The sequence below is a fragment of the Epinephelus lanceolatus genome, chromosome 8 (genome assembly GCF_041903045.1).
Source record: "Epinephelus lanceolatus isolate andai-2023 chromosome 8, ASM4190304v1, whole genome shotgun sequence".
Taxonomy (NCBI): domain Eukaryota; kingdom Metazoa; phylum Chordata; class Actinopteri; order Perciformes; family Serranidae; genus Epinephelus; species Epinephelus lanceolatus.
The window spans coordinates 17,267,694-17,286,639 of record NC_135741.1 but is presented as its reverse complement, the minus strand read 5'-3'; the positions used below and the strand labels follow the sequence as shown (position 1 = coordinate 17,286,639).

General features: G+C 39.7%; 2 protein-coding genes across 2 annotated transcripts; one reads left to right on the top strand and one right to left on the bottom strand.

Annotated features, from left to right (window-relative positions):
- Nucleotides 1-2,254: 2,254 nt before the first annotated feature.
- On the top strand, nt 2,255-9,734 carry mrps25 (mitochondrial ribosomal protein S25). The gene is made up of 4 exons (XM_033628186.2): nt 2,255-2,476; nt 6,497-6,603; nt 6,908-6,995; nt 7,522-9,734. The coding sequence occupies exons 1-4, from the start codon at nt 2,343-2,345 to the stop codon at nt 7,709-7,711; spliced, it is 519 nt and encodes a 172-aa protein (XP_033484077.1). The 5' UTR covers nt 2,255-2,342; the 3' UTR covers nt 7,712-9,734.
- Nucleotides 9,735-12,880: 3,146 nt separating this feature from the next.
- On the bottom strand, nt 12,881-18,114 carry rbsn (rabenosyn, RAB effector). The gene is made up of 12 exons (XM_033629333.2): nt 18,013-18,114; nt 16,729-17,015; nt 16,186-16,308; nt 15,911-16,011; nt 15,748-15,793; nt 15,485-15,646; nt 15,120-15,385; nt 14,839-14,909; nt 14,663-14,749; nt 14,452-14,554; nt 14,205-14,309; nt 12,881-14,123 (listed from the first exon to the last, which is right to left on the bottom strand). The coding sequence occupies exons 2-12, from the start codon at nt 16,889-16,891 to the stop codon at nt 13,014-13,016; spliced, it is 2,337 nt and encodes a 778-aa protein (XP_033485224.1). The 5' UTR covers nt 16,892-17,015; nt 18,013-18,114; the 3' UTR covers nt 12,881-13,013.
- Between the last annotated feature and the right edge of the window lie 832 nt (nt 18,115-18,946).

The following is an 18,946-nucleotide window of genomic DNA, read 5'->3' as shown; positions in this document are numbered from 1 at the left end:
GTTGTGGCTTTAAAATATTTACCATGAGCAGCTCCTACATTAACAGATCTTAAGTCACTTTTTTTCAGCTTTGTGGATTGAGTATCTTACGGTTAAACATTTTATACTATATAAATGTACTTTGTTTTTCTGCTCATGTAAAATGTGTTTCTTCAAACATCGGGATTGAGAGAAAACATTCATGTTTTGCTCAAGTTTGTCACAACCCCACATTTCTACCTCACACCAATGGAGATATAAAACAAATGTATCTATGACTGAGCTCACGTATCAGCATTCCAGTCTCTGAGGCTGGCCTCTTTGAAGCCACACGCTATAAAAGAAATAAACAATTAATTATGAAATATGACATGACTGAGTTTGTGTGCTAATACCCAGATATCACAGCTGAACTGAAAGTATGACCAGTGGGATCATTCACTCTCAAATCAGATAGATGTTTTTTGTTTATATTTTAGATTTTGTTTTAACTTTATGTATGTGCTATTATTGATGTGGAAAATTTTAATGAAACATTCCTGCTGAATTATGAGATTTGCTTAGTTTTTATTTATTCATGTATTCATCTTTCATAACTACCGATCCTGTTGGGGGTCATGGGGGGCTGGAGCCTATTCGAGCTTGCACTGAGTGAGAGGTGGAAAGGTAGAGATTTCGTCATTTTCACACCCTAATTTTTTTTTTTAAAGAATTTTGTCATTTTCGCACACTAAATTGTTTTTTTAAAAAGAATTTCGTCTTTTTCACATCCTAAAAATAAATTTATTTTTTTTTGCACCTTCATTTTTTTTAAAGAATTCTGGCATAAAAAATAAAAAGAATTTTGTCATTTTTGCACCCTAAATTTTTTTTTAGAAAAAGAATTCTCTCATTTTCACATCTTAAAAGGAAATTAATTATTTTTTGTCATTTTTGCACCCTAAAAGATTTTTTAAAAGGATTTTATTTTTGCACCTTCATTTTTTTTTAAGAATTCTGGCATAAAAAATAAAAAGAATTTAGTCATTTTCGCAGCCTAATTTATTTTTTAAAAAAAAGAATTTTGTCATTTTCACATCCTAAAAAGAAATTTATTTATTTTTTGTCATTTTCACACTCTAAAAGAAATTTTTAAAAGAATTTTGTCATTTTTGCACCTTCATTTTTTTTTTAAGAATTCTGGCATAGAAAATAAAAAGAATTTTGTCATTTTCGCACCCTAAAATTTTTTTTAAAAAGAATTTTGTCATTTTCACATCCTAAAAAGAAATACATTTTTTTTGTCATTTTTGCACCCTAAAAGATTTTTTAAAAGGATTTTGTTATTTTTGCACCTTCATTTTTTTTTTTAAGAATTCTGGCATAAAAAATAAAAAGAATTTAGTCATTTTCGCACCCTAAAAGTTTTTTAAAAAAGAATTTTGTCATTTTCACGTTCTAAAAAATTTCTTTTAAAAGAGTTCTTTCATTTTCCCACACTTTTTTTTTTTTTTTTTTTTTAAAGAATGTCATTTTAGTACCCTAATTTTTTTTTAAAAGAATTTTGTCATTTTTGCACCTTAAATTTTATTTTTAAGAATTCTGGCATTTTCGCACCCTAAAAAAAAATTAAAAATGAATTTTGTCAAATTTCACATCCTAACAAAAATAAGTAAATAAAAAGAACGTTGTCAAAGAATTCTGGCATTTTCGCATATTAATAAATGTCTTCTTTGGTGAAAGGCCATTTTTAGGGTTCACTGTCTTCAGAGAGTTGTTGGAGCCGTGACATTTAGTAAGGCCATAGACAAAACGATGTGCAATAGATCCACATGATTGAAAGACACAAGCAGACGTCATATTTTTCATTACTAGCCCTTGAAAATTGAGAAATGTGCAAAATGGGTGGTTTGGGGGAAATATATAAATATGGACATTTCCATATTTTCTGTTACAAAATTGATGTTGATTTCCAGTGTTGAGGAGTAACTAGTAACTCAAAATGGTGCTACATAGCCTAGTTGGTAACATTTATGTTTTGAATTGTACATGGTCCCTTTTAAATAAATAAAATAAATCATTCAATCACAAAAAATAATTGTTTAATCCAAATACTCCCCTAACTTCTTTCCTATTTATTTCATTTAATGTTGCCCGTTTCTTTTTGCCAGGTTAATAATATTGATTTTGTTCTGCTTTCTGTAGATGATTATAATATCCTCCATACCACGAGATATCTCTGGTTCAACTTCCTGATCGCTCCTAGGTTGCTGTGACAACGACTTTTGACGTCATCAAAAGGCGCCTCTCGTGTGCTACTGCGTGCGACTCTGGTGTACAGACCACTGTTAGATGGTATTTTGTGACTCAAAAAGGACTTTAAAATGCCTATGAAAGGAAGGTTTCCCATCAGGAGGACTCTGGAGTACCTCCAGAAGGGCGACATCATCTTTAAAAACAGAGTGAAGATCATGACGGTCAATTACAACACACATGGAGAGCTCAGCGAAGGAGCAAGGTCAGAGCTAACAGCAGCTAACATTAGCTAAGACTCATCATACAGCTAAAACACTGCAGATGTGTCTTAAAAACATGTGAAGTGCCACCACACTGGAACAGGCAGCGGCAGTGTGCATGCATAATTCTGTCAGTCTGAGTTTAACATTATAATATTTCATAAAATACCTATACATATGACGTTGTATTACTATGAAAAGTGTCATTGACTTAAAGGTCTGGTGTAATTATATATCTAACTGATGATTATTCCCACTGTCTATAACTATGTCATTATTTTCTCGAGTCATAGACTGTCCTGTTAATTGTTTGGCCTGTTGAAGTTCAGAAAATGTCATTTTTGTTTTGTTAAGTTGATTTTACCCTCATATTAAATCTTCCTTTTATCCAGCAAGGTAACTGTCACTTTGAATTTCATGCACAAAACATCCAAAGTACTCTGGTACTTTGGGAGTAATTCCGTCCATTTTGTTCAGCACCAGCACCTGTTTTCTTCCCAAAATAATACTAAATCATTGGGATGGGAATCACCAGAGGCCTCATTATAAAATATTGTCATGATACCTAACTCAAGATACAGTATTATAGCATGCTGCCATAAAATACAGTACAGGCCAAAAGTTTGGACACACCTTCTCATTCAATGCGTTTTCTTTATTTTCATGACTATTTACATTGTAGATTCTCACTGAAGGCATCAAAACTATGAATGAACACATGTGGAGTTCTGTACTTAACAAAAAAAAGGTGAAATAACTGAAAACATGTTTTATATTCTAGTTTCTTCAAAATAGCCACCCTTTGCTCTGATTACTGCTTTGCACACTCTTGGCATTCTCTCCATGAGCTTCAAGAGGTAGTCACCTGAAATGGTTTCCACTTCACAGGTGTGCCTTATCAGGGTTAATTAGTGGAATTTCTTGCTTTATCAATGGGGTTGGGACCATCAGTTGTGTTGTGCAGAAGTCAGGTTAATACACAGCCGACAGCCCTATTGGACAATTGTTAAAATTCATATTATGGCAAGAACCAATCAGCTAACTAAAGAAAAACGAGTGGCCATCATTACTTTAAGAAATGAAGGTCAGTCAGTCCGGAAAATTGCAAAAACTTTAAATGTGTCCCCAAGTGGAGTCGCAAAAACCATCAAGCGCTACAACGAAACTGGCACACATGAGGACCGACCCAGGAAAGGAAGACCAAGAGTCACCTCTGCTTCTGAGGATAAGTTCATCCAAGTCACCAGCCTCAGAAATGGCAAGTTAACAGCAGCTCAGATCAGAGACCAGATGAATGCCACACAGAGTTCTAGCAGCAGACCCATCTCTAGAACAACTGTTAAGAGGAGACTGCGCCAATCAGGCCTTCATGGTCAAATAGCTGCTAGGAAACCACTGCTAAGGAGAGGCAACAAGCAAAAGGGATTTGTTTGGGCCAAGAAACACAAGGAATGGACATTAGACCAGTGGAAATCTGTGCTTTGGTCTGATGAGTCCAAATTTGAGATCTTTGGTTCCAACCGCCGTGTCTTTGTGAGACGCAGAAAAGGTGAACGGATGGATTCCACATGCCTGGTTCCCACTGTGAAGCATGGAGGAGGAGGTGTGATGGTGTGGGGGTGTTTTGCTGGTGACACTGTTGGGGATTTATTCAAAATTGAAGGCACACTGAACCAGCATGGCTACCACAGCATCCTGCAGCGACATGCCATCCCATCCGGTTTGCGTTTAGTTGGACGATCATTTATTTTTCAACAGGACAATGACCCCAAACACACCTCCAGGCTGTGTAAGGGCTATTTGACCAAGAAGGAGAGTGATGGAGTGCTGCGGCAGATGACCTGGCCTCCACAGTCACCGGACCTGAACCCAATCGAGATGGTTTGGGGTGAGCTGGACCGCAGAGTGAAGGCAAAGGGGCCAACAAGTGCTAAACACCTCTGGGAACTCCTTCAAGACTGTTGGAAAAGCATTTCAGGTGACTACCTCTTGAAGCTCATGGAGAGAATGCCAAGAGTGTGCAAAGCAGTAATCAGAGCAAAGGGTGGCTATTTTGAAGAAACTAGAATATAAAACATGTTTTCAGTTATTTCACCTTTTTTTGTTAAGTACATAACTCCACATGTGTTCATTCATAGTTTTGATGCCTTCAGTGAGAATCTACAATGTAAATAGTCATGAAAATAAAGAAAACGCATTGAATGAGAAGGTGTGTCCAAACTTTTGGCCTGTACTGTATATTGCTATTTATTACCTTTTTTCCAACTGCAAATTATGTCCCCAAAGGAAAATATATATATATATATACTTTTTTTCATTCTGTACATCTCAATTCAGTCATTTTTATTGCAGCAAAATATATCTAGTGGACTGAAAAAAGCAATTGATTTCATTATTCTAGTAGGCAATGTGTATTTGCAATATTTTATTTTATTTTTTATTTCAATAATTTCTATAGGCTAATAAGAAATCGATTCTTGGCGTACATGTCACGATAAAATATTGCCACACAAAAATATTGTGATACTATGCTGTATTGATTTTCCCTCCACCTCCTGCTTAATAAGCAAATGAACTTTTAAACGTTTAAACACATACATTTAAAAACTTAACACAGGTAGCAGTAGTATGCATGCATGCGTCTGTGAATCCCTGAAGCATTTTAACAGCTACGTAATTATTACAGAAGGTAAATACCTGAGACAATGTTCAAAGATCACGAGAGACACTGCGGTCAAAAGTCTGAGACCACATTAAAAATGTTAAATATTTTCATAGAAACTTGGAAATAATCAGGAAATTTGCAGATTCAGAAACATAAAAGCACAAGAAGTTACGACTTGTAAAATGAAGAAGCAGTATTTAAGATCCTGCAACATTTATAGGTCAACAATCAAATTTAATTAAATTTGTGACATTGACCAACTTAGCTTTTTTTTGTGTGCAAAAGGTCAGATTTCGTTGAGTTGTAGCCGTTTCACTGATGCATTCAGATGACACTGGATTTGATCTTATTTCCTGAGTCTCATTTAAGTACCTCAACTTGCAGTCAGTGTTCACCTATTACAAATATTGCTGTTCCTCAAGTTTCCAGCACATCGCCGCTTTCTAAGTAGCATGGTGATAGTGAGAAACACAACATCAGAGCAAAGTAAAAGTGTCAGAAATCAAATTGTTATTTCAAGCCAAGAGGGGCTTCTATGCATGTAGTCTTGGCTAGACTAAAGGTTTCTAAGGGGGCGTGCATGGAACTGGAACACTTCATGCTTTGTAATAGCTACTTGACTGGCTTTGGTTCAGGAGGTCTAGCAGGTTGTTCGCCATCCCCAGCTCCTTCAGTCCGCATGTCAAAGTGTGTTTGGGCAAGATAGGCCTACTGAACCTCAAACTGCTCCCGATGGCTGTGCCATAGGTTTGTGAGCGCATGTGAGTGGTTAACGGAGTAGCAGGTGGCACCTCGTATGGTAGCCTTTGCCACCAGTCTATGAAAGTGTTTGTGAATGGGTGAATGTCGCATGTAGTGTTTAAGCATTTTGAGTTGTTAGAAGACCAGAAAGGCGCAATACATGTTCATTCCATTTACCATGGAGACCACAGAAGATCAAGCAGTTCTGACTGACTTTCAACTTTGCATTCAACTTTTCACTCAAATTGTTAAGCTGATGTTATCATTTGCAATAGAAAGATAAATAAATAAAATAAATAAAGGCAAAATAGAAATATCTTGGCTAGAGGTCTCAGACTTTTCAACCTCACTGTATGCTTTTCAGTTTCTTTGGCTAAATTAAATAACTTTAGGAAACTCCCTTTAATCGTTAATCCATTAAGACCACTGCTATGACAACAAGTATTAAAAAAGGAGTGTGGAATAGGCACTTATGGTTTGGTCCATTTGGAATTTTAAAAAAGCACCATGTGTTGAAGTTTTATTCTTAAAAAAATGCAGTGTACTATCTAAGTAAAGTGAGACCGCCTGTCAGGTGAAGCGTTTCTTAAACTGTGTTTCTCTTTGTGTTTTGCAGAAAGTTTGTGTTCTTCAGTATTCCTCAGATTCAGTACAAAAACCAGTGGCTCCAAATAATGATGTTCAAAAATATGACGCCATCACCATTCTTGAAGTTCTACCTGGGTGTGTAGCCATTCTTCTTCTTTGTCTTCTTCTTAGCTATTGATGCACTATTAGGCACTTTAACACGCTGCTTGTTTTTTTAACTATTTGTTGTATTTATTATAGACTATTAGGTTATTTAACTATTTATTATAGGTCTATCTTTAATGTTATTTATTCTGTGCGCTGCTGGACCTGGGTCACGAATTTTGTTCCTTCGTGTTTTTTAACATGTTTGAATGAGAGTTAACTGAACCTTGTGCTAATATTATTATTATTGTGTATGATGTCAAGCTTGGGCTGATCTCCTTTGTCTCATTTGCAGACGACGGGGAGCAAGTTGTGGTGGATGTGGAAGGGAAGGACCACAAGCAAATTTCACAACATGTAAAGAAGATTTTAGGCAAATCAGAGTAAGTTATTGTAAGATATTTGAAGTCATTGTGAGATGAGTGTGGGGTGTGTTTAATGACGTCTGCATGATTATATTCATTGTAGGGCTTGGTAATTTTAAATAAATCAAGTTTTAGATACTTTTGATTACATACTGTATGTTGAAAATGAAAATGTGACAGTGAACCATGTTCAAAGGTTGTGAGTAATGAGGATATAATTTTTCTTTTACTTACTTACTACATGATAAAATAACTTAGGAAAACCGTATCACTTAATTAAAACTTCAGCTTGTAAGACCAGGTAAAAATAACACGTAAGCCATGTCACAGTCATCTGTTGTAGCAAAATGCCACAGTGTTGACGAGACAGCTGTTGCAACCTCCCAGTAGAGTTAAGCCAACGTTAACTGTAAACTTTTTTAAATATTTACACCTGTTCTTTTCCTACCCTGACGTATCAAAACATCGTCTGTGAAAAAGACCCATTACTGCAGGGACCAGATGATCTGAAAATATATTTATCTCATTTCCTTTCTGTTTACAGAGAAGTGTTACAAGCTGAGGCCCTAGCCAGGATGCAGTTCTCTAACCCCGCCAACTTTGGGCCCAAAAAGTACTGTCTGAAGGAGTGTATCTGTGAGGTGGAGGGCCAGGTGCCGTGTCCTGGCACCAAGCCGCTCCCCAAGGAGATGACGGGCAAATATCTTGCCCAGATGGCAGCGTCACAGGAGTGAGAGCCCAAGAGGGAGAGCGGATTATTGTATAATCACTGGACAATATGGTGTTATGTTGTTATGTTTGATTTTTTACAGTCACATAAAAGGACTGCTGCATTGCATATTTTGTTATGAATATGTGCAACTGAACTGGTCCCACCGTGCTGTGTGCATTGTGAGATCGTCACCTGCTGGACCGAGACTTTCCAGTCCAACGAAAGCAGCAGGAACCAACCAACACGTAACATTATTTGGACCAGGTGTGGAATTTTTTTTTTTTTTGTTCAGCTGCCACTGTGGCTGCTTGATTCCAAAATCTAACAGCCACTGAATAGATAAAGATTGTTTTGGCTGGTGAGTGAAGAGAATCTAGCAGCCACTTGCATGTTTTACCAGTATTTGGCTGGTGGCTGCAAATTTCCAACCCTGGTTTGGACAGTCAATTCTCTGAGTGCTCCTAACTTAGCTTCAAAAAATTGAGCGAGGAGTCTTAGCTTAGGAGTGATTTAGGAAAATTCGCAGAGCAACTCTGAGTGAGGAAGGGACAGAAACTTTTACCTTACTGAGGAGGTGTGGTTGACCCTGTTGTTAGGTATGATGTATCCCTTTAACAGATGTGATTGGTTGTCCTTTTATGAGCCTGTGTTTTTCCAGGTCTAAAATATCTTGCTATGACTTTCAAGTGTTCATTACTGCATTGATTGGGAGATGTGTGTGAAAATCTTTAATGAGATCAACCACAAACTTCCTTCCTGCACCAACTTATCTCTAGCATTTCATAAACACAGTCATTCAGCCTTTGGAGAGTATTTCTCTTACTTCTTTTCCTTTTCACCATTTTCTCCCCTCCTTAAAAGTCCTCCTCCCTGCTCCACAGTTTTTCACCTTGGGAGCTCTCTAAAGGGCTAAGATGCTTTGTGAATAACTTATCTGTATAAGGATTTAGTCTTAACTCTAAGGGGAAATTCATAGAACATGATTTTTCTTAGAATTTCATCACCTGGGGCAACTCTTTGTACGAGAAAGCTTCGTGAATATGGCCTCAGGTGTTTGTACCGGATGTGGCCTGGTTGTAGAATTCACACACCCAGCACAGTGGTTTGAACATTGAAATAAAAATGTCTTGCCTGTTCAGCTATAGTTGTCGCTCTGTGTTAACACTAGTAAATCTGGGGTCGTATTCACAAAGCTTACAAAGAGTTTGTGGAATTGTGATGTTTTTTTTAGAAATTTCCCTTAAAGTTAAGACTAGGTCCTTGTAAAGATAAGTCATACACTACTTAAAAGACCTCCTAAGGCGAGAAACTGTACGGAGCAGGAGGGGGACTTTTAAGAGGCTTAAGAGTTTTTTCATCAGAGGAGAAAATGGTGGAAACACAAAGTTTGTAGAAATATTCTCCTAACGCAGAATGACAGTGAGCAAATGAAATGCTACAGAATAGCTCGTGCATGGATAATATGTGTGGTTGATGTCATTAGGGATCACTTTTCCCAACTTACGCTATGACACCAGAAATAAAATGATTACAACACTAAGATACTTGGAAAACTGGAAAAATCCAGCAGTGATGACTTGGGTCTGTCTCAACCTTCCATCAGCAGAGTGATCACACTAACAGTGACAACACTTTCACAGTCTGCAGTTCATTTCATTTCCACTGGGTGTCCACACCTTGCAGGCTCACTAAAGGGCGTGGCACTGACAACCAATCACATCTGTTAAAAGAATCCATCATACCTAGCACTGGGGTCAACCACACCTTCTCACTAAGATAAAAGTGTCTGTCTCTTCCTTGCTCAGGGCTACGACTCCTTACTAGAATTTTTTATGGCTAAGTTATGAGCTAGGAGAGTATTCTCAGAATCTTTGCCTGAATATTAAATAACCACAATATTTTTTATGTGAGAGGCAGAATCAAGTTGAGATTAAACACATGGTTATCAGATTTATGACAAGAAACATTTTACAGAGACAACTTTTTTTTTATTGGTGCTGAGATGGAATTTCGTAACATTAATAAATCGATGTCTGTGTTTAAAATGTTTTTACCAAATGAGCTAAAATCAACTGCTAACGTACATGAAGAAGCTCCTCGAGTTATTCACACTGTCACAAAACATTTACAGTGTCACACGTTTTGCTTTAAAATCCTCTGTGTGCATCACAGATAAGCAACTGACAATACAAAACACTGTTACTGTCTATGAAGACGTTCTGACTTACAGGAAAGCACTATGACAAGTTCATGTAAGGACTTAGCAGCACTGTGAGTGATAATACTTGCTGGCGTTCATGTAGTGTTAATGTATCTGACAAAAACTTAACGTGTCTCAAATGTTGTGTTGACCTAAGAATTTAGTTGATCTTTACAAATGTGGTAAATGTCTGTACATACTGGGACTTGAAGTTGCCTACGATGTGCCTTGGCAGATAGCGTTCAGTATGTTCATGAGCGAGTGCTGGTCTGATGGAGTTCTTTAGATGAAACTACTGAACGGATAACATGCTTTACATACAGATCTTGTCCGACAGCACTGTGTTGAGAGATTTTATCAGGAAGACAAGCTCGGCCACTAGCTCGACAGAAAGGCCAGCGTCAAACAGCAGACACAAGAATCATGCAACCCGAGTGCTCAGTTGGAAAAGTAGTGCCACTGTCAACAATAAGATCACAACCTTAAAGGGGTCGCACTGAAGAACGTGGAAAACGTTTTGTTCACTTGGCTTCATGTGGCAAAAATAACAGTCTGAAATACAACCATGCCAAGTCCAACATGACGTAGACGAGACGCACAAACAAATGATTAGTGAACCAAAGCTGCTTGAGTAAGACTTTCATCTAAACCATGCAGACAGAAGAAAAAATTACATTCGACTTTAACTAAACAGAAATTAACAGCTGTTAGAACGAATACTTATTCAATTCCTGGTCAGACATACACAGATGTACATGTGGCTATTTATAATATGATTAAGGATTAAATGCTTTTCCTTGTGATAAAGTCATTAGTCAGGATGAGTGACACCTTCATAACAGGAGCAACAAGAATGGCTTGATTCTGTGTAATGTGCCTTTAATTTCCTTCAGAAATTCATGAGGCATAGTGGTCACAGGCTCTGCAACGACTAGTGTGACGCAATTAGTAATTTAAAGAAATACTTAACTTACAAAATGACCATTTGTAAATTAGTTAGTCATAATGTGTTGTTTGTGAATTTGTGAAGAAAACTTCATTTTTCCTGCATGCCTCCGCAGAAAACACGAACATATTGACTGACTGGGGACCATGTTCAACACAGCAAAACCTCAATTTGCAAACTCTAACACAACCCGTTACTGTCATCAGAAATATCGATTAGTCGATACGTCTTTCCTAAATATTTTAAACTGTTTCAATACTCATTTTCCTCAGTATCAATCCAAGCGATATTATTTTCTTGCTCTCTCTTCTCTCCAATAGCGAGGTGACACATGAGTGCAGTGCCCCTATAGCCCCGACTTCTCTCTATCACTCGCTGCTCTTCTGTAAAGGCAGCTGCAGACACAGAGGGAGACTATGAGATAACATTAACTTCTGACTTCTGCAAAGAAGTGAATTTACAGCTCACAGCAACTGAATACGATAAAGTCTCTGACTCTTGTTTGATATCAAGTGTCAGAAAAATAAGTTGTTGCATATATTCAATCCCTCGTTAGCACAGTTAGCTTGTTTACTATATTCCATAAATGTCACTGTCACACTAAACGTCCTGCTGAACCCGGTTCATACACTTAAACTGTAATGGAAAAAAAACCTGCGACAAATAGTCAAATATTTGTTTTTATCAGCCACATAGGGTTCAATTGGCATAATTCTGAGTCGGGTACAGCCCTACGGAGAATACTGTTTTCAGTAATGTAAAAAAAATGTTTTAAATACTGTTAATTTTTAACACAGTCCAATGGTAAGTACAGTCCTAATCAAGAAAGGAGAAGTAGTCATTGTCATTTTATAGCCTCATTATAATTATTTCATGGGTCAATTTTTCCCTGTGGTGTCGAAAATTGTATCTAATACCAATATTTTAAGGTATTGTATCTGAATTAGAAATTCCAGTATCTTCACAACACTCATGCAGTACTATCCAAGTCTCCGTTATCAAGTAGTATGCTCAGTATATCCCAGACACATGCATTTTTGTTAGAGAAAAAAAGAAAAAAAAAACTTCAGTATTGAAGTCTGGCTTTAAAGAGAGTTCAGTACAGTTTTATCTAGTAAGGTTTTAGCAAAATGCACGTTTGGTGAGTACTGCGCATACGACTGGATAAATGAGTTGCGTGAGAGTTCGTAACAGGTGGTTTGATATATCAATCAATAAATCCATTTTCCGTGGAGGCACGCGAGAAAAAAAACTTCCTCACAAATTCAGGGTAACACAGCACGACTGATTAAAACACAAACTGGCATTTTGTAGGTGAAGTATTCCTTTAAGCCTGTGATTAATATGGTACTATTTAATGATCAGTTTCCTTCAAACACTAGGCTGCCCAAATATGGTCATAACATTTTAATTTCATTTGTGTGTCATTAAATCATCGGAGGGTTTTCATAATTTGTCATGGCGCAGTTAGAACAGCGATGCATGGTTTGGTTCTTTGGCTTTGCTTCAATGAACAACAGGAGCTGCAGTTAACACAAATAAAGTTGTAGCTAAAACAAGATGGCACTAATATCAGTGGAACTAAAAGGGAACTCCACTGATTTTAAACATCCAAGTCTTAAAGATCTTAGAGAGTACTACTGCAAATATTGAAAGTGTTTTAACGATACATTTTGAGACAGGCATCAAATCGCTTCCCATTTGTGGCCACAATTACATTTTGACTTTGTTCACAGCTTCTACCAGAGAGCCAAATCATACATCCTGACTTCCACAGCCACACTCAACTCAACCATCTGGCTGTCCCATAAAAAAATGTTTAAATGTCATTCTTCTGTCTTCCATAGTTCATGTTTGCCCCGATACAACAGGGTTAGTATCTTCAGCAACATGCCTGTACAAATGTGTTTTTACTTGCAGTACTTAAAAACTGTGCATGCTGGGAAAGGCTCCAGCCCTCTGCGACCCTGTACAGGATAAGTGGTTAAAAGTATGTGTGGAAATTAAGGGAGTCACTCCAGGCTACTGAGCTCTACATATGTATTTAATTTTGGGACTAATCTAATCTTTTAGTGGTGCAGCAGACCTCACCCACACTACAATCAGTGGGCTCATGAGTCATGTAAAGTGAGCTAGCCTTGCAGGACTTGGTAAGTAGCAGGTAATCGGGGGAAGGTGTCAGTGCTTCTTTTTCTTCTGTTCCTGTAGGGTGTGCTGTAGCTCTCGGAGGTTCTCTGACAGGAGCTCCACCTCGTCAAGACGGCCGCTGAGCTTGGCATCAAAAATGTAGGCCCTAATGTTGTCAATCTGCTGCAGCAGCAGCTCCTCCTCTATCATGTCCACGTCTGGCAGGACCTCATCGTCATCGTCTCCATCGAAGGGGTTGGTCGAGACTTCTGGAGAGTTCCCAGAGGCCTCCAGGAAAGGGTTACCTGTGTCAGTATCCTCATCCTCCTCGAACGGGTTGCCAGGTGCGGTCTCAGCCTGTTTGTCCTCCTCGACCTCTTCATCTTCATCGAATGGGTTGTATTCTTTCTTCCCATTGGTTACCTCTTTGTGCTCCCTCTTTATGTCCTCAAAGAAGGGATTGGATGGATCTTCCTCAATGGGAGTAGAGTCCTCCTCATCGAAAGGGTTGAGGGAAGTGCTGTTCTGTCCTTCACCACCAGGGGGGGTTACCTGCCCCCCTAAGCTCCTCAGCCTGGGAGGTGACTCCTCCTGGCTTGTGAGAGCAGGGAATGCTCTTACAGAGGATGGACTCCTCTCAGCTTTCGGAGTCAGTTCCTCTGCTTCAGCGTCTTCCTCTCCTTGGAAGCCCCCTGCTGCACTGATATCCAGAGACCTCTCCCAGGTGAAGGAAGGCTGGGTGGAGCCCACGGCGGGGCCCCACCGCTCCCTATCCTCCCTCTCCCGGGCTTCCAGACGATTGAGCTCTCCCTGCTGCATGCTCTCCTCCTCGGCCAGCTTCTGAGAGAGCACGATGGCCAGGCTGGTCTGCTGCTGGTCGTATTCATCCTGCAGCTGACGCAAGTTCTCCTCCAACATGGCCACCTCGTCTGCCCTCTGGGCCTCTCGTGCCTGGCGAAGGAATGACTGTATGTTCTGGATCTGCTGCAGGAGGGGGTCCTCGTGCTCGCTGCGTGTATGGACGGAGTCTGCGGAGGGCAGCCAACCACCAGCTTTGGTCATGCGTGGAGCTCTGGGGGCCTGCGGCAGCTCTCCGTTAGTACTGGGAGGGGGGCGGTTTTTCTCATACTCCTGCCTCCTCTTCAGGGTCTCCTGGGTTGCCTGTTGAACGGGGAAATATGAGTTTTAAACATTGAGTTACTTGTTATCAATGAGGAAGAGTGTATCAGTACACAGTCTCACCAGTCTCTCTTGTTGGAGTCTCTTCTCTTGTTCCTGTTTCCTCTTTTCTTTCAGCTCTTCATATTTATCCTTAGTGGGTAAAGACATGAGACCTAACAACTTCTCCTGAAACAGGACACACAAAGAAATGGGTGAATTCAGGGAAAGAAAGGATCAAACGACAAAGACACATGTAGAAGACATACTGATGGGAGACACTATGGGGCTTATATCTTTGTCTCTATGTTGAGAATTGCCTGAACTTCACCTGGACAAATAGCGTGGCCGTGTAACGGATCATCCTCTGCAGCTGGAGGGCCTTCGGATGTGGTGGCGGATCATCTTTTGCTTTTAGTGTTAAAATCTTCTTGCTGAGAGGAAAACAGAACCATTTGATATTTTTAAAAGCTCCATACTTGACAAACACGACCAAAGACTTCCGTTCAGTTTTGAAACTGTCTTTCAGGATCGACATCTACCTCAGGGCATCGATTAGTTCGTAGTATTTCTGCACTTCCAGTCTCAGTCCAGCAGCAGTGTCGAGATTGTAGGTGGTTTCTCCGGCACTGTGAAAGCAAACAGTCATTACAATAAGCAACACTCTCATATCAAAGATCCAGATGCTCATTAAATAGCTGCTTTTTATGGGGCTTACTTGAGTGACTCGGCCATTCTGATGTATTCTGGAGCCTTTTCATCCACCTTCTCCATGCACATCCTCAGCCTCTGACAGGAAGACAAAAACTGAGCAAGTGAACAACAGGAAACCCCAAAAGACAAACACTGAATGACGGGAAGGATAGAACAGTGTAAACTCAAGACAGCTTGAAAAAAATAACACAGAATCAACTGCTCTGCTGGTGTGAACAGAAGAGACGGATTGTAAAATGTAGAGATTCTTGTCATTTTAAGTGTGAGACAGTTTAATGCACCAACCTCGTAAAGTTTCACCACATCCGGCATGTGGTCCTTCTCCTCCAACTTCTGCTGTCTCTTCAGCAGCGTGTCCATGCAGTGGTGACAGCAGCGAATCTTCTCGTCGTCCTTTTCCTCCAACATGGAGGTGACGCTGCTCAGGCTGCTGATGCTGCCTCTCCTGGAGCCCATCCCACTGCCGCTGCCACCTCCTGCTGGGGGAGACTGGGACTGAAGGGGGCTTCCGGGTACACACAGGGCCTCTCGGGTCCCATTGATCAGCTTTTCTGTGAACACACAGAAGCAAACATTTCACAGCACTGAGACACAGACCTGACTTCACCTGGATGATTTCCTCTAGTTTGCAGGGTTGTGTTCATACGTACGAGCCAAAGGTAAAGGGACAAAGTCCATGCACTTCCTACACATGATGGACCCACAGAGACGACAGTGGTGCCGCCTGTTCCGGATGTTGAACTTGTTTCCGCAGTCAGGACAGAACGGGACATCTGAGTCATTCACCCATGACACCACCGACTTCTCAATGGCTACAAAGGAGGATAAACACTCATTAATATATATATAATAAACAATTTATTCTGACATAAACTGAGAGGGGGTCAAGGTTGTGATGAAAACGTGGACATACCTCTGATTTTGGCGGCATCGGAGTTGACCCTGTCAAACGACGTCAACTGAAACAACAGTTTTCACAGTAAATGAGTTGCGTCCCATCTTAAGTGTAATTTCAACAACAGCAGGATGAGATTCATGGTGTTAATGAGTTGTTATTTGTGCTATTGTAAGCATACCTTTTCCAGTCTAATGATGAGCTTGTTGACCTCAATGACATAGTGATCTATCCTGGCTGCCCGGTGCTTTTTAAAGAAGTCCAGGTGACTTCGGGTCGCTCCTACAAAAGCAAAGAGAAAGGGAAACCAAACGATATCAGCATGTGGCTGCTGCTTAATGTTGTTCTTATCACTAAATAATCTTATCCAAATGATATAAAAAGCAACTAATGAACAAAAACAGAAGAGCGGAGATTTATTTCCACCCAGTTTACAGTCCAGTTTTCCAGTCTCACCCAGTTCCTGAGGCTCCCACATGTAGGGATCGTAGAAGGACTCATAAGTGCCTGTATCCGGTCTGTCATCTCCATCCCTCTTCAACAGCTTGTCTTTGGCTTTCTTTGCCTTCTGGACCAAACCTGTGTACAAAGAAAATTAGGAAACAACTGCCTGCAAGTCCACACGAACATCAACTAATTTTCAGTTTCATTATTAACCTTTATAAGTGCATACAAATCAGAGAGCTAACCCCCTGTGCATGCCTTTGTTTCCAACCAAGAGTCTTCCTCACCATATGTCATCATCTTCCATCTACTGTCCTTCCCTGAGAGGCTGTGGCAGAAAGTTGCCAATTCATCCTGGCAACAATTCCCCCTGGTGCAACACTGCAGTGCCCTTATTTCAAATTCAAATTGTGCTGCTTAAACTGCTTGTTACAAACACCATGCTGTCTTTTTGCTAAACTAGATAATACTTTTTTTTTCTATTTTGCACAAGAACATAATAGACTCAAATGACGTAAAGATGAAAAGTCCCCAAGCACAATCAAAGGGACTCACTTTTGAGCTGCCCCCCAAAATGGCGGTCATCCCCAGAGTGCTCCTCTTCATAGTGATCTTGGAGTTGGTAGAATGACTGAAGATCCTTTAGGCACAGTGGGCAAAGAAAGCCCTCCTTCACTTCACCTGTGCCCTCAAAGGGGGGTGGATAACTGGAGGCCATGACAGCGGTCGACTGTGTTGCTGAGGAGATGCAAGGTGGGAGATTCTCGCTGCGGTCCACATGTCACGGGGTGTGCAAAACACCCCATAGTAGCTCCATTGCGCCAGAGAAAAGTCCTGGGACACTGAGGAGCAGGGCAAAGCAGACAGACACTTAACATCCACACTTTAAAGTCAAGATATTTTTAGGGATTAGAAATTTAAACATGTATTCTGTTTTGAATGGCAGTTCCAATTGCGTTTGACTACTTATGCAAACCTAGTAAGTTTGCATAACCAGCCAACAGCCAAATGCTGGTCAACTATGCAAGTGGCTGCAAGATTTGCTTCACTCACCAGCCTAAAAACAATGACAATCTATTGAGTGGCTGGTAGATTGCAGAAATGTGATTTGAACATGGAAAGACAGGCGTGATAGTGCAATAAACACCCTCAGCAACATACAAAACACTAAATCAGACAGGACTGCGAAGCTGAAATATATTACTGTATAATAGAGTATGACTGGGGCTATTACAGCTTTACAGATTTAGCTAATTATCGTGTAATATGCTGGTGTAAAGTTTCAAATGTACGCCCTTATTCTGACGTACACTGTCCACTTTTAAAAGCTGTATGACCTTTTTTAAAACCGTAGCTAACAAGCTAGTATCACTACAGACTATATTATGAGTTGCACACATGCTACACATCAAACATGGGCTCGCGCACACTTAAATGCCCCTAAATTGGGTTTTGACGCCACATTTGTACAAGTGCTGTTAGCTAGCTAAGACTTTATATTAAACCCAGCTTGTGTCCAGCCCACGCAGTCACTGAACAACAAACTAGACGATACGTATTCGTGTTTCTGTCTGTAAGGGAGCGCTATTTTATTAGTGTGTGATATCTGTATGCTAACTAACAACTGCTAAAGTCATATTGTTTAATGTGTATGTAACGTTAGCCGACACTGGGCAGAGAATGAAACGTTAGCTACATGATGCTAACTAGGAGCAGCCCTCGCTTTCTTTAGTCATCGCTTCTGTGATCCTGGTGTTCAAAACACGGGAATAAATAACTTCAAACTTCACGTAACAAACACACGAGGACTTGTAAACACGATGGATGCGTTATACTTACATATTAATCCAATAATAACTGCGTGGTTGACAGTTAGTATTCTGTCTGACAGCTCGACAACACCAGCTGCAACAGCAGCAGCCCTGCCTGGTCATGTGATTAGCACACAGTCGATAAGGGAAGAGAAGAGGGACAAGACAGACGGAACGCACACTGAAGATGCTCCATCATTTCAAATCTTCTTCCTCGTTTTCCTTTGCTTTTATTGTTCTTCTTCATCTCCGTCTACCTCTTCTTCTTCTTTATCATCTTCTTCCTCTTCTTTTTCTCATTCTTCAAATCTTCATCTTTGTCTTTGTCATCTAATTTTTCTTCTTTGTTTTCTTGTTCTTCATCTTCTTTTTCGTGTTTTCGTCTTGTTCTTATTCTTCCTCCTTCTTCCTTTTCTACTTTGTTTTATTCTTCATCTTCCTCTTCGTCTTCCTCTTTTTTTTACTTGTTCTTCATCATCTTCTTTTTCGTGTTCTTCATCTTATTCCTATTCTTCATCTTCGTCTTCTTTGTTTTCTTCTTCATCTTCTTTTTCTTTTTTCTACTTCTTTTTCATCTTCTTCATCCTCCTCCTCCTTTGTCTTCTACATCTTCTTTTCTTCTTCTTCCTCTTCTTTGTCTTCTTTTCCTCTTTGTCTTCATCTTTTTCATTTCCTTGTTCTTGTTCTTCCTCTTCTTTATCCTTTTCTTCATTTTCTTCTTCATCTGCTTATTGTCTTTGTCTTCTTCTTTGTCATCTTTTTCTTCTTCTACATCTTCATCGTCTTCTTCTTCATTTTCTTGATCTTGTTCATCTTCGTCTTCTTTTTCCTCTTGTTCTTCTTCCTCTTCCCTTTGTCCTGTTAATAATGACCCTTTTCCATTCCTGAAGATTGTGCCTGATTTTAAAAATGTTAATGACAATGCAAGATTGTTGCAGGCTCATTTCACTGTTTGGTCTTTT

What these genes read in the sequence shown, in the direction of transcription:
- mrps25 (XM_033628186.2), top strand. Translation starts at nt 2,343, where the DNA reads ATGCCTATGAAAGGAAGGTTTCCCATCAGGAGGACTCTGGAGTACCTC. An exon ending in ATTCTTGAAGTTCTACCTGG is followed by an intron (nt 6,604 to 6,907) that starts GTGTGTAGCCAT and finishes TCTCATTTGCAG; the next exon opens with ACGACGGGGAGCAAGTTGTG. An exon ending in AAGATTTTAGGCAAATCAGA is followed by an intron (nt 6,996 to 7,521) that starts GTAAGTTATTGT and finishes TTCTGTTTACAG; the next exon opens with AGAAGTGTTACAAGCTGAGG.
- rbsn (XM_033629333.2), bottom strand. Translation starts at nt 16,891, where the DNA reads ATGGCCTCCAGTTATCCACCCCCCTTTGAGGGCACAGGTGAAGTGAAG. An exon ending in ATGTGGTGAAACTTTACGAG is followed by an intron (nt 14,910 to 15,119) that starts GTTGGTGCATTA and finishes TCTTCCTGTCAG; the next exon opens with AGGCTGAGGATGTGCATGGA. An exon ending in AGAATGGCCGAGTCACTCAA is followed by an intron (nt 14,750 to 14,838) that starts GTAAGCCCCATA and finishes TTGCTTTCACAG; the next exon opens with TGCCGGAGAAACCACCTACA.